The sequence below is a fragment of the Salmo trutta genome, chromosome 13, assembly GCF_901001165.1.
Source record: "Salmo trutta chromosome 13, fSalTru1.1, whole genome shotgun sequence".
NCBI lineage: Eukaryota > Metazoa > Chordata > Actinopteri > Salmoniformes > Salmonidae > Salmo > Salmo trutta.
Window position 1 is genome coordinate 62540534 of NC_042969.1, and position 13022 is coordinate 62553555.

Genomic DNA, 13022 nt, shown 5'->3' on the forward strand with positions numbered 1-13022 from the left:
GCTCTAATTAGAAGAACCGTGGCTGGTGGGATCTCCCCCCGCTCCCCCTGCTACCCCTGCTCCCCCTGCTCCTCCTGCTCCCCCTGCTCCCCCCGCTCCCCCTGCTCCCCCCGCTCCCCCTGCTCCCCCTTCCCCCTGCTCCCCCTGCTCCCCCCGCTTCCCCCCGCTCCCCCTGCTCCCCCTTCCCCCTGCTCCCCCCGCTCCCCTCCCCGCCCCCCCTTCCCCCTGCTCCCCTTCCCCCCGCTCCCCCTTCCCCCTGCTCCCCCTGCTCCCCCCGCTCCCCCCGCTCCCCCTGCTCCCCCTTCCCCCTGCTCCCCCTGCTCCCCCCGCTCCCCCCGCTCCCCCTTCCCCCTGCTCCCCCCGCTCCCCCCGCTCCCCCTTCCCCCTGCTCCCCCCGCTCCCCCCGCTCCCCCTGCTCCCCCTTCCCCCTGCTCCCCCCGCTCCCCCCGCTCCCCCTGCTCCCCCCGCTCCCCCCCGCTCCCCCTGCTCCCCCTGCTCCCCCCGCTCCCCCTGCTCCCCCTACTCCCCCTGCTCCCCCTACTCCCCCTGCTCCCTGCTCCCCCCGCTCCCCCCGCTCCCCCCGCTCCCCCTGCTCCCCCTGCCATTGTGCGCGGGTGTGGGGAGGCTGTGTGGCCGGCAGGCAGGCGACAGGCGCCGGTTGCTGGACAAAGGGATGTCTGCTGCCAAAGGGACTAGGCGTCCAAGCACCCATCCTCCCAAACTTCCCAGCCTGAGCTGTGGTGTTTAATTAACCCTTTCACGGTGATACGGGACAATTTGTCCCCAACCAAGGCATCTCTCTCACGCATAAAATATGTCCATACAATAACAAAGTGTTCATCTGTACTAGCTCGTGTGAAGACAATATTTGCGTAATTTATGGAAAGTTATGCCTTCAGTTTCTGTAAGCCATTCGTCAACAAAAAAGCTTATAAGTCCTATGACATGTTGGGCGCTACTGTTAAATTTAATTTGTGGCAAATTTCTTAAGGAAAATTATTATTCATTTGACCCTCCTTAAATGTCAATTCTTGTTGATTTGAGTAGACCTATGGACTACCCTAGGCTACTGTATGTGTGTGTCATACAGTTTTTCTCATTCACTCAAACAGTTAACTGCGTCTATAGGCCAAGTGCTACTGAACGTGCAGAGGAAATATACGGTTGAAGGGGAGAAGGGGAGACGGAAGTTCCTTGTCGCGCCCTCCTATAAATACTCCTATATTACTATTAGTTCTATTAATAGTAGAATACAGACAATACTACAGGAAACACTGATAGAAACACGAACAGTAGCTCCGTTTAAAAAGAGATGGCTTGAATGTCATCACTCACGCTCCTCTATTCAACGGCATCGCAATGTAAATATGACAATTATAGGCCTAATTGTTATGAGAATAAACTGACTTGTAACTAATGACAGTTATACATTCTACATTGTTCTTATGAACAGAAACCTACAATAAATAAATTTGCCTTTTCAAGATGGTATAATGTAATAATTCGTCTGAATTTGTTACACAATAATCACTGACAAAGAACTAGAGAAATACTGGGCTGAAAAATTTTAATTTTATCCTCAAACATACTGCCGACAGGGGGCACCATACACTCAGAGAACAACAGGTCTTATTTCAATTTGTTAGGGGTATTATCATTCATTTAGAGGCCTCATTCATCTGATGTTGGGAGATAATAATAATAATAATAATAATAATAATAAAGCTATAATATAATAATAGGTAGCATATATACATTATTAATAATTAATTAAAGTATTATTATTATGAATTTCAAAGATACTTAACCGTATCCAGTAGGTACCCCACACAGAAACAGATACTTTAACTGTATCCAGTAGGTACTTTAACTATATCCAGTAGGTACTTTAACTGTATCCAGTAGGTACTTTAACTGTATCCAGTAGATACTTTAACTGTATCCAGTAGGTACTTTAACTGTATCCAGTAGATACTTTAACTGTATCCAGTAGATACTTTAACTGTATCCAGTAGATACTTTAACTGTATCCAGTAGGTACTTTAACTGTATCCAGTAGATACTTTAACTGTATCCAGGAGGTACTTTAACTGTATCCAGTAGATACTTTAACTATATCCAGTAGGTACTTTAACTGTATCCAGTAGATACTTTAACTGTATCCAGTAGGTACTTTAACTGTATCCAGTAGATACTTTAACTGTATCCAGTAGATACTTTAACTGTATCCAGTAGATACTTTAACTGTATCCAGTAGGTACTTTAACTGTATCCAGTAGATACTTTAACTGTATCCAGGAGGTACTTTAACTGTATCCAGGAGGTACTTTAACTGTATCCAGTAGATACTTTAACTGTATCCAGTAGCTACTTTAACTGTATCCAGGAGGTACTTTAACTGTATCCAGTAGGTACTTTAACTGTATCCAGTAGGTACTTTAACTGTATCCAGTAGATACAAAATATGAGTGAACACAACTTAACACATAGTTTTTTTTATTGAAATTGTGAGATAATTCAACAAAAAATCACAACCAGCATAAGCGAGATATGCTTTCAATTGTAAATATATTTATATATATAGAGATATGCATTATGCCCCATTTAAAGAGAAGTGTTATCATTCTCTCCTGTGTTGGAGAGAAATGACCTGAGGTTTTCCTATATCTCTGCCTCTCCTGCAGATAATAGTCAGGTAATGTGACAAATAGGCAGCTTTCTTTTTATCTATCTCTATTTCTCTCTTTTCTGATATTAGTTTTTGCAGACAGAGATTGCAGATAAACATGGCACACATGATTGTTTCCTTCACGTGTCACAGGCAGATAATCAGCTATGCATTACAGATAAAGACTTTCTGGTTCAAACCAACAAGCGCTAAATAGCTTTCATTTACAGAATACGTTCATGTGAAATAAAAAAGAATAAAAAGCAACGAGTTAAACTCTAAATATTATATACACGTCAATGTACAGTCTTAAATAAATTAATACCAATTGCATATTCTTGGATTCCTTTATAGCTTATTTACAGAATTTATTTTAATCACATAAATAATTCAAACAAAAATCTGAAATGATAGGCCTAAGCGTTCTTCTATCAATTATTTTTCACGGAACGTTGATTTTATCCATCCCTTTAGAAATAATAGCCTATGTTTTAAAAACGTTTGGGATGTAGCTTGTTTTCCTGTCGTTTTTACAGGTTGCACCTTCTCCATAATGCGGGCAAAACGCGCACCAGTGTTCATTCAGTACTTATGCTGCTGTAGTGCTCTCATCATTAAAAAAAAGCACGTCTATTGATTATAGTTTGAAACTGTTCTCTCTTCAGTCCCTAAAAACAATGCCACGACGTTGCCACCTTTCGTTTAACATCAATATGCTCTACATGAAGAATGTTGTTAGTAGGTTTTCCTCCTTAGGAAATCCTCCTCCTCTTAGTGTGCTCAAGTTTTAGCCAGACGCCTAAAAATTCAGTGCCCACTTTTGGTTTTCATATTATTTCGATGCTTCAATTTCCTATAATATTGAAAGCGTACCCCACACAGAAACAGTAAGTGACGACGCTGGTTCTCTCTCCTTCATTCCCTGCCTCTTTTCTCAGTCCAGGCGCGCGAAAAGGTAGGCCTGTATTGACATTTCCTCGCGTAATGTGCTGTACAAAATTTCTAATAAAGTCCTCTGATATTTCAAGCCAAGTCGTGGTGGAATATATTATTCCATTAGTGAGATCACTTAGGAGAGTCTCTCGGGGGGTACGTCTCTCTCTGGCTCTCCAGGCCGCTCACTAGTCTCTGGATGTTTTGGAGCTCATTGATAGAGTCCTTCATCGATTTGGGGGAGCTGGTCCTATGACTCGACCCCGCTTTGTGGTTGTGGAGCTCAGGCACGGGACTCGTCTCCCTGCTGCCCGATTTGGACGACTCGGAGCTGGGGTTTAGGCCACCTGGCAGGCCGGTGGTGAATAGACTTGTGCTCTGGGCCATAGACACGGGGATCTGGTAAGGGTTGAACCGGAGCCGGGGGCGGGAGCTGGTGAGGAAGGGATTCCTCGAGAGCGAGCTGGCTGTAGTGCTAGCGGGCATGGCGGAGGCCGCGGCTGCAGCGGCAGCCATGTAGGTGTACGGGTAGGGGAACAGGCCTCCAAAGGTCGGCATGGGAATGCCCTGAAATCAGACAGGAGAAAATGCCAGTTAGTACTGGGACCGTGATAGTGATATATTCAGACCAAATGACTAGGCTTACTGAACCTTGGGGAGGCCGCTCAACGACCAAATTACGCGCGGCCTGAATAGCTAGTTCACTTCAATAATTAAACCTACAAGGAAGTCGTCTTCTCCGATGTTAAAGAACCCATTAGAATAATGAAGGTTATATGGATGGGATGTTAAAAAGGAGAACGCTTATTCGCAATCCAAAGGGAGGCAAATAAAAGCCAGGCCTCTCGTTTTTACTCCCACACATTCCCTATGAGTGGTTGATTTATGGGTGCTCTTCTAAAGCATGTTCTTTTAAAACAAATATCAGACTGCTTTGAAACACCATTAACAGAACTGTTGTTCATAATAATAATAATAATAATAATATAGGCCTAGACATGTTTTGGTCGCTGTTCTGGCAGCATGCGTCCACTCACTGCGGTAAGTGTGCAAGAGCCCCAGGACCCCCTAATCCTAGTGGCAGTGACCTGATAACTCAACAACATGCTGCGCATTTTTAGTTATGCCGAGATTGGGCATGCTAAATCTGGCCAGTCAAATGACACAATGCAAGGCGTCTACAGTGGACTTTAGGCACTACGTTTGCACATACTTTAGGTTACTTGTAAGACTCGTGCTTCATTAGTCAAAGTCTATTCTAGTGCCAAATAATGATGCCCCCAACGGTGTTGGCGCCATCAAACGAGCATAAAGGGCTATAAGTGATCACTGAGTTCAAACAAACAATTTGTTGCCGTGTAGAATTAAAGTCTCTCTTACCTGAGAGGCGAGCATGTGCTGCGACAGATGGAAGGGGAAAGGGTTCGGCGCGCCCCCGGTGCCCTGGGCGGAGAGGCTGCCGTTTTCCATACCACTTGCTCCGGATACCGAGGCCAATAGATGTCCCATGCTCATGGCAGAAAACGCACCTGGGCCCATAGCGAACTGTCCAGGGTGAAATAGCATTTGTCCGGCGTTCATTGGATTAAAAAACTGCTGGCTGTGCAAGCCAGACAGGGCCAGACTCTGCAGGTGGCTCGCGCTGAAGTGTGATGGACTCTCTGTTTGAACCATGAGCGGGGAGAAACTTTCCTTGCTCGCGCTTATCCCGCCGCTGTCTGTGGTGTCCTTTTTTGACGAATCTGTAGTGTCTTTCCTGTGCCTGTTCTCCGTTTTGTCTCCTTTCTCAAGGTTCCTTATGCTGAGTATGGAGTCGCTCGACTTTCTTGAGTCCGGATAGTCGTCTTTCTTTTCCAGACTCGGCTTATCCTTCACCCGGTCCTCGCACCTCGGGCTGAAGGGAGAGGACGGCTCCGGTCCAGGGCTGTTCGATGCGGTACAACGCTCATCCAGATGATCAAGTTCTTGCTCACTGTCAGTACAGGTTTTATCATCTGTTATAAAAAAAAGTTGTAGTCAGAATTGGCTGTATGTTTTGTAGGCTTAAATGCAAAATAACTGACAAAATGCCATGTCATGCTCAGACTTAATTTAATACATTTTAAGAGAATTAATAATGGAAAGTAAAATATCCGTTGAAACGGCAGTGGTTAAAACATTCACAAGCACACCCACACGCACTGTGTAAGTGATGATTTTAATTGTACAGTCATGATTTAGTGTCAACATGCCTTGTCTAACCGTTTCCTTCCTACATGTCAGCCCAAGAGTTTTACTCGGAGCGTTAACATGGGGCTTTGTGTTGTATTTTTAGGAGGACAACTCTCTCTGTTTCCTCAGAGTAAATAGACTTATGAATGGAAAGTTGACCAGTCAGCAGCTGCTGTTCTTCGATGGTCAAATAGCCTGATTAAGTCTATGCATTACAACACGAAACAGTTGTTTCATAGTTCAATAATAAGTGAGTTGAACAAATAGCCTGTCACATAATAACATTTTACATCTGAAGAACAGGAGCTGCTGAAAACCAATAAAGTACATTTTGTAAATAGAAAACGTTCTATAACACTGTGTTTTCTTGGTAAATTGCACATAGATTTATATTCTGTAAATTTTAAATGTATATTACTTGGACATAATACATGAAATGTAGTGAACACAAACCTATACTGTTGCAATACACAATGTGGTATAGGCCTATAGCCTATTCTCATAATAGGCTAAATTGTTATAGGAGTTGGCCTTTGGTCTACTTATGTCAGCCACCGTAAATCTAAATGCCATTGGCCACAATAGCATTATTATGTTTAAGCCTATCAAACGAATTGAGATTTAGGTTGAATATAATTTATCTTACCTGGGCTGATTCGACTGAACCTAAGCGGGCTGGATCCAGGTCCGATTGGAGAGTGTGCACCATCTCTGCCGGTTGTTGGTTCACTAGACGAGGCATCAGAGTCGCCCCCGTCTCGGTCTGCTTTGCATTGGTCTTCATACATCCGCATGGAGGGAAGGGTCAACTGTTTCCTAGAGTTGAACGGTTCCCTTTTAATAATAGTGGGTACATGTATTCAAGTAAGGCATCCATACACCATTAACATGACATCAGGGCAGCTGTGGGCCGACCTACATTCAATGATAAGCCTACATCAGAGCTGAGAATAGCATGCATTTTGTCATTTTTATTTTGTTAACTAATAAACAGATTAAATGGAATAACGTTGGGGCATGGTTAAAACATGCATAACATATGTCCTATGCATACGATCGTATTATGATAAATATAATTTATATAGAAGTAGGCTAGACTACACGATGTGATGGGCGAATCGACATAGCCTATGCTTACCTTTTCTCTCTCCTTCCATTTCCGGTGTCTCTGAATCCTTTGGCAAAAGGGTTATTATCAATCTTCAGCTGTGTGATCTGTGGACAGGAAATGGAGAAAATATATTAAACAGTGCTGGGTGTAAACAAGATAAACAATGAAAAATAGGCCTAACCAAGACGTTAGAATTAACTAGCAGTAGCAGTAGCAGTAGCAGTAGCAGTAGCAGTAGCAGTAGCAGTAGCAGCAGTAGTAGTAGTAGTAGTAGTAGTAGTGGTAGTAGTAGTAGTAGTCCTTAACTCGGCCTATGGACCTATAGGTCCAGGCCTAATATTGAACTGACCTATATATAGGGTCACGTGTTTTTCTCAACATTATTTATTCTGATATATTTCTCCCACACACATAGTGTCCCGTTAAACACACCGAACAGAAGTCACTCTGTTGAAAGGAAGCCCCGGTACATGTTGCATTATTAATGGGGGTTTAATGACGAGGCGTTATTCTCACGACCCCCATGAGAAACATTGTTTCTCCATCCATTTTTTTCGGAGAGTGAGAGAGGGGGAGAGCTGAGTGGGGGCGACTTGAACAGATGACTGACTATCTTATCCATAATTAATTATGTGGTTTGGATCATTGCTACTTCATGCAAGGTTTGTATGGAACAAATACTGCATGGGCTTTGGAGCCACCCCCGTCACTGGAAGGGCTGTATGCACGCTACTTGGTTTGTCCTGTTTCCCCCCTCCTCACCTTGTATGGAACTCTTGAGGAATTCGCGAATCGACCAATCAGGGAGTCGCAGTTCCCCGTCTGTCACGCTTTGATTGCGCAGGCAGCCTCTGAGACTGTGTAGCTCGCGGACAAACTGGCGAGGCTAGTGCCTTCTAATCGATTGTGACTTTTTGCCATAAACTTTACGATAGCAACAAGACCACCACAGGCCCCTCTGACACGGACGCCAATTCAACTCAAGGAGGGGGAGAAGAGAGGGGGTCGCAGGGAGCTAGATAATATTAGACTGCAACTCAAATAAATACTCAATACATCAAATCTAGGAATTACTGACACTCTGAAGAACCATGAGAAATCCGTCTTTAACCAACTGGTGTCAGTGTCCAAAGATGCGCCATCTAATTAGATTTGAATGGAATTGTAGCCTTTAATCAACAGCAGCAAATCGTCCATAGCCCATAGACAGAAAGACAACAGCAAGCCAACTTTTTCAAATCCGTATTTTACTAGTCAAATATATGCCTGCAATTGTAGGCTAAACTGGTTACCTAAGGTTAACCATAACATTTGACAATGACGACCAACATGCGGTTTGATTGGGCAGGTGCATTTAGTCCTACAGATTAAAAACCCTGCAGAAACGGTTTCACTGTAAAAAGTCGGACTATATTCGTCAACAAAGATCATTAAATGCAACAAGGTTGTACAAACGAGTGAGGCCATCGAATTCCACAAATGAGCCAACTTTTCACAGCATCAAAACAAACAAAACAAAAACAAAATTGAACCTCAGATGAACCTTTTGCTGATAGAAAATCGTGGCATTTATGTGAATATAGGCGAGGTTATTTCATGGTCTCTAACATTAATGTAGCCTGTGTTAAATTACACTGTATTGTACTGTATTGTATAGGCTACTGTATTGCTTACCTTATCGTTTTGATAAGCCGTGACAGCGATGAAGTCTGTCTCTGGGAAGACGTATGTCCTGAACGTGCTGTAGGGGAGCTTCAGGATGTCGTTGGCCCTCACGATATGAAACCTGGGCTGGTATTTGTGCATGGAATTAAGAATCGTCTGTGGAGGTAAGGGAAAAACGGAATGATTATCATTTCATCGACACCATCTGATGCTAGGCCTATCTCAAAGTCCCATACGTGATTAATACAATACAATCATGTACATCACATTCAATAAAAATATGCTATTATTATTTCTTATAAAGATGATTATTCATAACAATAAGTAGGTCTATTCAGAATTGGGCCTACTGCGTATTCTTAGAATGCAAGAGAACACACCTTTGGTCAACACAGATCGAGATAGAAAACAATACTAAAGATAAACATTCATGTAATACTGGCATTATCATATATGCTGGCTAACCTACTGGGTATCTGATAACATTTATAACACATGTATATTCTATACATTCATTAACTACTACAACACGTAGGCCTATACACACTGACTGGATAATTAAATATACAGGTAAAATGTAGGCCTAGATCTATTAAAACACTGTCTGCAACATTTTGCAAACATGTCTGGATGCGTCTGGCATGTAAATGTTGAATTTGTTTACAGTCGGTTTGTTTGCACATAGGTTTACGAGCATTGAACAAAACACACGCAGTAACACTGCCGCTTCTCTCTAGCCGACTTTCAGAGGCATCCATCATTTTCCTCTTCTCCGCGGTTTATTTTTTACAGTAGGCTACAAACAGCACTTCAGGGACCAACAGCGAAACATGAACGGCCTTCGAGTTCGAGTACAGGCTACATCCACACATTGTTTTTATTCCACGCTGCTCAAGCTGGCTCAAGACAGTGAGGCTAGGTCAGAATAAAGCAATCAAACCTACGTCAAAGGACTCCACAGAGGCTCGCCCGATCCAAGCCGATTTCCACTCTGCCCAGTTTCCTAGACCAGATTTCTGACTCTCATAATCCCCATTTCTCAAGAACTCCCCCTTCGCTTATATGATTTAAAAAAAATAGCACATCTAATACTTGAATCGTGATTTCAATTCTCTTCCTCAATTGTATAAAACGTAGTTTTATAAATGTGTAAATGCGTTACATTATTAACCTACTATATCTACCAACAACAAGAGCATTCGTGATATTAGATTTATAGTCTACTTTTATGAAGCTTTAGACAATAATATATTGGGAGATCATATTTGGAAACAGGCCCATGTCGACATTGAACAGTGGGGCATGACCTTCCTGCATGTCGACAGTGGCAACAGCGTGGCAATACTAAGCCATACATATTGGGAAAAATGCAGTGCCAATACGTTAGGCCTACTAAAATAATGTTGCAAATAGAATAAGAGTATCCAAAAAATCCAACAGTATCTGTCTTCAAATACACCGCGTTACTCCATAACCTAAAACATAAGCTGTATAAAATGTGTGTCATGTATTATTATTAATCACAAATACAATTGCGTGTTTAAATGTAAATAAAAGTCAACATACAGTACTTACAAATCCATGCTTGTCCGATATATTGTTGGTCAGCTTCAGTTTATGAAAAGCAACAGGCTTGGCCATCCACTGCTCTCCCGTAGCCGGGCTATCCGGGTGAATGTACATTCTTTTGGGCATCTCCGGATCGGCCTTTCCCGCTACCATCCAGCGAGAATTGTGGAACTTGTAACGGCAGTCGTCGGCAGCGACTATATCCATCAATAGAATATACTTGGCTTTTTTATCAAGCCCATTTATTCGGACTTTAAACGGAGGAAACATTCTCCTGGAAGACAGACAAATATGCGTGGAATTAACTGCATGTAGGCTTATTCATAAACATATGACATTTAATGTAATCAGACAAGACACAGAAATCTGACAATAACATTGTATTAACATGTCATTAGGCGAGTGGCTCTCTCCTTTGTGTCCAGGGAAAATACAACACTATTTAATCGATATAGGCAAATTAAAGTAATATTAATTGACAGAAGTGTTCTTTATAATAAAATCATTCCATCGAATTATGTACATGCAACTTTGAAAATACCATGATAGATGTAGGAAATAAAACGAATAAGTGATAGGCCTAATAGCCTACTTACAAGTATTCTGTATTTATTTTATTTTGTTGATTATAATATTTAGGAATTCGTCTGTAATCAGTCAAGTGAAATATATTTATGACATGACACTATCACTTAGGTTAAATCACAATCCTCTTTTTCCAGTCCGTCAGTCTGTTTACAAAATCCAGAAGCTCAACTGTCATGACAGAATGCAGTTTGATCCATATACTGGTATCGTTTTGCTGACTAAAGCCAGGGGAGGTTTTTTTTCCCTCTCTGGCAAGACTACTAACCTAAAGTAAACTCAAAACGGCTCGTCTTTAATGCATTCAACATTTTCAAAATATTGCAAATATTGATCCTTTACGGTCTCTGATAGCGTCTGTAGGAGACGCTGTTAAAGACGCTCCAAGCTTGATTATAACAATCGAACCATCGAAACTAAATAAAATGCTATAAGTCAGGTCACAATAGTAAACTGTGATTGTATTTATCACTTTTAAGTTAAATAATTAACTTATTTCGATAATAAACTAGGCCTATAAGTTAAAGAACAGACGATAGTCTACAAAGAATAGCATCAACACATTGAGCCAGTCTAGCCTAGAGCAGGCCCTGTAATATTGTTTCGCTGGAATCCTAAATGTAACTACTTTCGAACCCTCTTGCTTTCGCCATAATCTTTCTGAAGCGTTACAGAATAAATCTGAACACAAAGCCTATACAGTATGGACAATATTTGTCCCACATGCTATAATCGCCATTGATGGACAGAGAATAACCATGACGCTGTAGTCAGCCTCGCTGGCAATAATAATCAGAGCGCACTCTTACCTTCCAGATTTGGTAATAACCATCTCTGTTCCTATTTTGTGAAACTGGTCCCATAGGTCCTTGGCCTCCAGTGTGACTTTAGGGTCGTCCTCCACCTCTTCCTCGGGCTCCAGGCTCTTCAGGCTGCGGAGATGAGCCGCCTGGTGGTGGTGGCTGAGAGCCGGGTGGAGCCCTGCCTCCGCGGCTCCGACGAGGTGGTCCGACATGGGCTTAGTAAGAGCCGCGTGAGGCAGAGTGAGCGTCGGGAAGAAGGAGGGCTGCGCAGCCGCTAGGAAAGCTGACATAGAGAAGTCGGTCGGCCGGTGAGCGTGGAAAGGGTGATAAGCCATGGCAGTCCCTGTGAAAACTGGATCTCTCATCGGTGCATCCAAAATATCGAAGTGAAATTATGATATACAGTGATATTCTCTCCCCACGGCAAATCAGTAGGACAGTTTCCAGAATAATGTATTGTTATTTCTGTAAGAAGTATACAGAAGTAATGTCGAATACCGTGCCAGATAGGCTATGAATAGACGGGTTATAGCAGAAAAAAGCTGAATTGATAGGAACTAGCCTATACTACACGTAAACTCCCGTTGCTGGTACCTCCACGAAGTGCAGTAACAATATCAGTCAAAGATAGTGAAGCAGCGACGCTTTGAGAGCAGAATCGTTGTTTCCTTCTTTCTCTCGACCAGTCGCTTTGAGAAAAATAAGATGTCTCTCTGAAGGCTGAAGCAATCATTCCACACGGACACGGAGTTGAAATGGTTAGATCTTGCCCTGTTCACTGAAGAACTGTGACTATCTCACATGTTCTTCCTGCCTCGATCCCAACACTAATGAACCAAGCCCCTTTGATTGCTGATTTTACGCTTTCTGGACCAATTGTGGGCCTCTATAGGCGTGGTTTTGACAGCTCGAGCCAGACTCGAAGAGAGGGGGGTGGACAATAAGGTGTCGGAAGCATTAGCAGTAAGAAAACATGTCAACAGAATAAAATATTAACCAATGACAGGAAAGCTCGGGAAATCCCACCCCCATCTCCAAACCAAACACCGGGTCAGCCCTCAATTCTTGACCGGTGGAGGCATCACCTCGGTCGGCTTGCGCTTTATACTTTCGATGAGGTGCATAACTCCAGCCCAGAAACAGTGCCCGAATAGATAGCCTACGTTTATTACTCTATATTCGCTTTCATGATAGCCTATAGGTAGACTAAATAATGTTAGTAGGCTATACCGGTGATTGTTTTTTTTAAAGAATGAAGAACATTCCAAATATATTCGTTGTGGTTCCATTCCATGTGAAGATGATATTATCAGTTTAGTTCCTCGTCAGTTTTACCTCATAGCCATTCTATCTAGTTTCGTTTGTTAGAAATCCCCGAGCAGTTTTATCTGTTTAAGTATTTATCGTGGTTTGGCCATAATAACATACAGTTCCATCACTGCTTGTGCGTAATGGTAGACTTAGATAGACTACGCTG

The 13022-nt window shown here is 42.7% G+C and overlaps 1 protein-coding gene across 4 annotated transcripts; it reads right to left on the reverse strand.

The window, feature by feature from the left end:
• Positions 1-2479: 2479 nt before the first annotated feature.
• LOC115206261 (T-box transcription factor TBX2b-like) lies at positions 2480-12547 on the reverse strand. Of its 4 annotated transcripts, none has more exons than XM_029773015.1 (7): positions 11552-12547; positions 10155-10431; positions 8598-8744; positions 6951-7027; positions 6459-6646; positions 4982-5595; positions 2480-4168 (listed from the first exon to the last, which is right to left on the reverse strand). In XM_029773015.1, the coding sequence occupies exons 1-7, from the start codon at positions 11908-11910 to the stop codon at positions 3734-3736; spliced, it is 2097 nt and encodes a 698-aa protein (XP_029628875.1). In that variant the 5' UTR covers positions 11911-12547; the 3' UTR covers positions 2480-3733. The 4 variants fall into 4 exon arrangements, with proteins under 4 accessions (XP_029628875.1, XP_029628877.1, XP_029628876.1 ...); XM_029773017.1 differs by having other exon boundaries at positions 6459-6628; positions 11552-12546; XM_029773016.1 differs by having other exon boundaries at positions 10164-10431; positions 11552-12540.
• Between the last annotated feature and the right edge of the window lie 475 nt (positions 12548-13022).

Bases quoted from the DNA above. Each gene is read 5' to 3' on its own strand.
- LOC115206261 (XM_029773015.1), bottom strand. From the start codon at position 11,910: ATGAGAGATCCAGTTTTCACAGGGACTGCCATGGCTTATCACCCTTTC. The intron at 8,745-10,154 runs GTATGTTGACTT...TTACCTCCACAG, and splicing joins AGCATGGATTTGTAAGTACT to ACGATTCTTAATTCCATGCA. The intron at 6,647-6,950 runs GTAAGCATAGGC...TATTATTAAAAG, and splicing joins AATGGAAGGAGAGAGAAAAG to GGAACCGTTCAACTCTAGGA.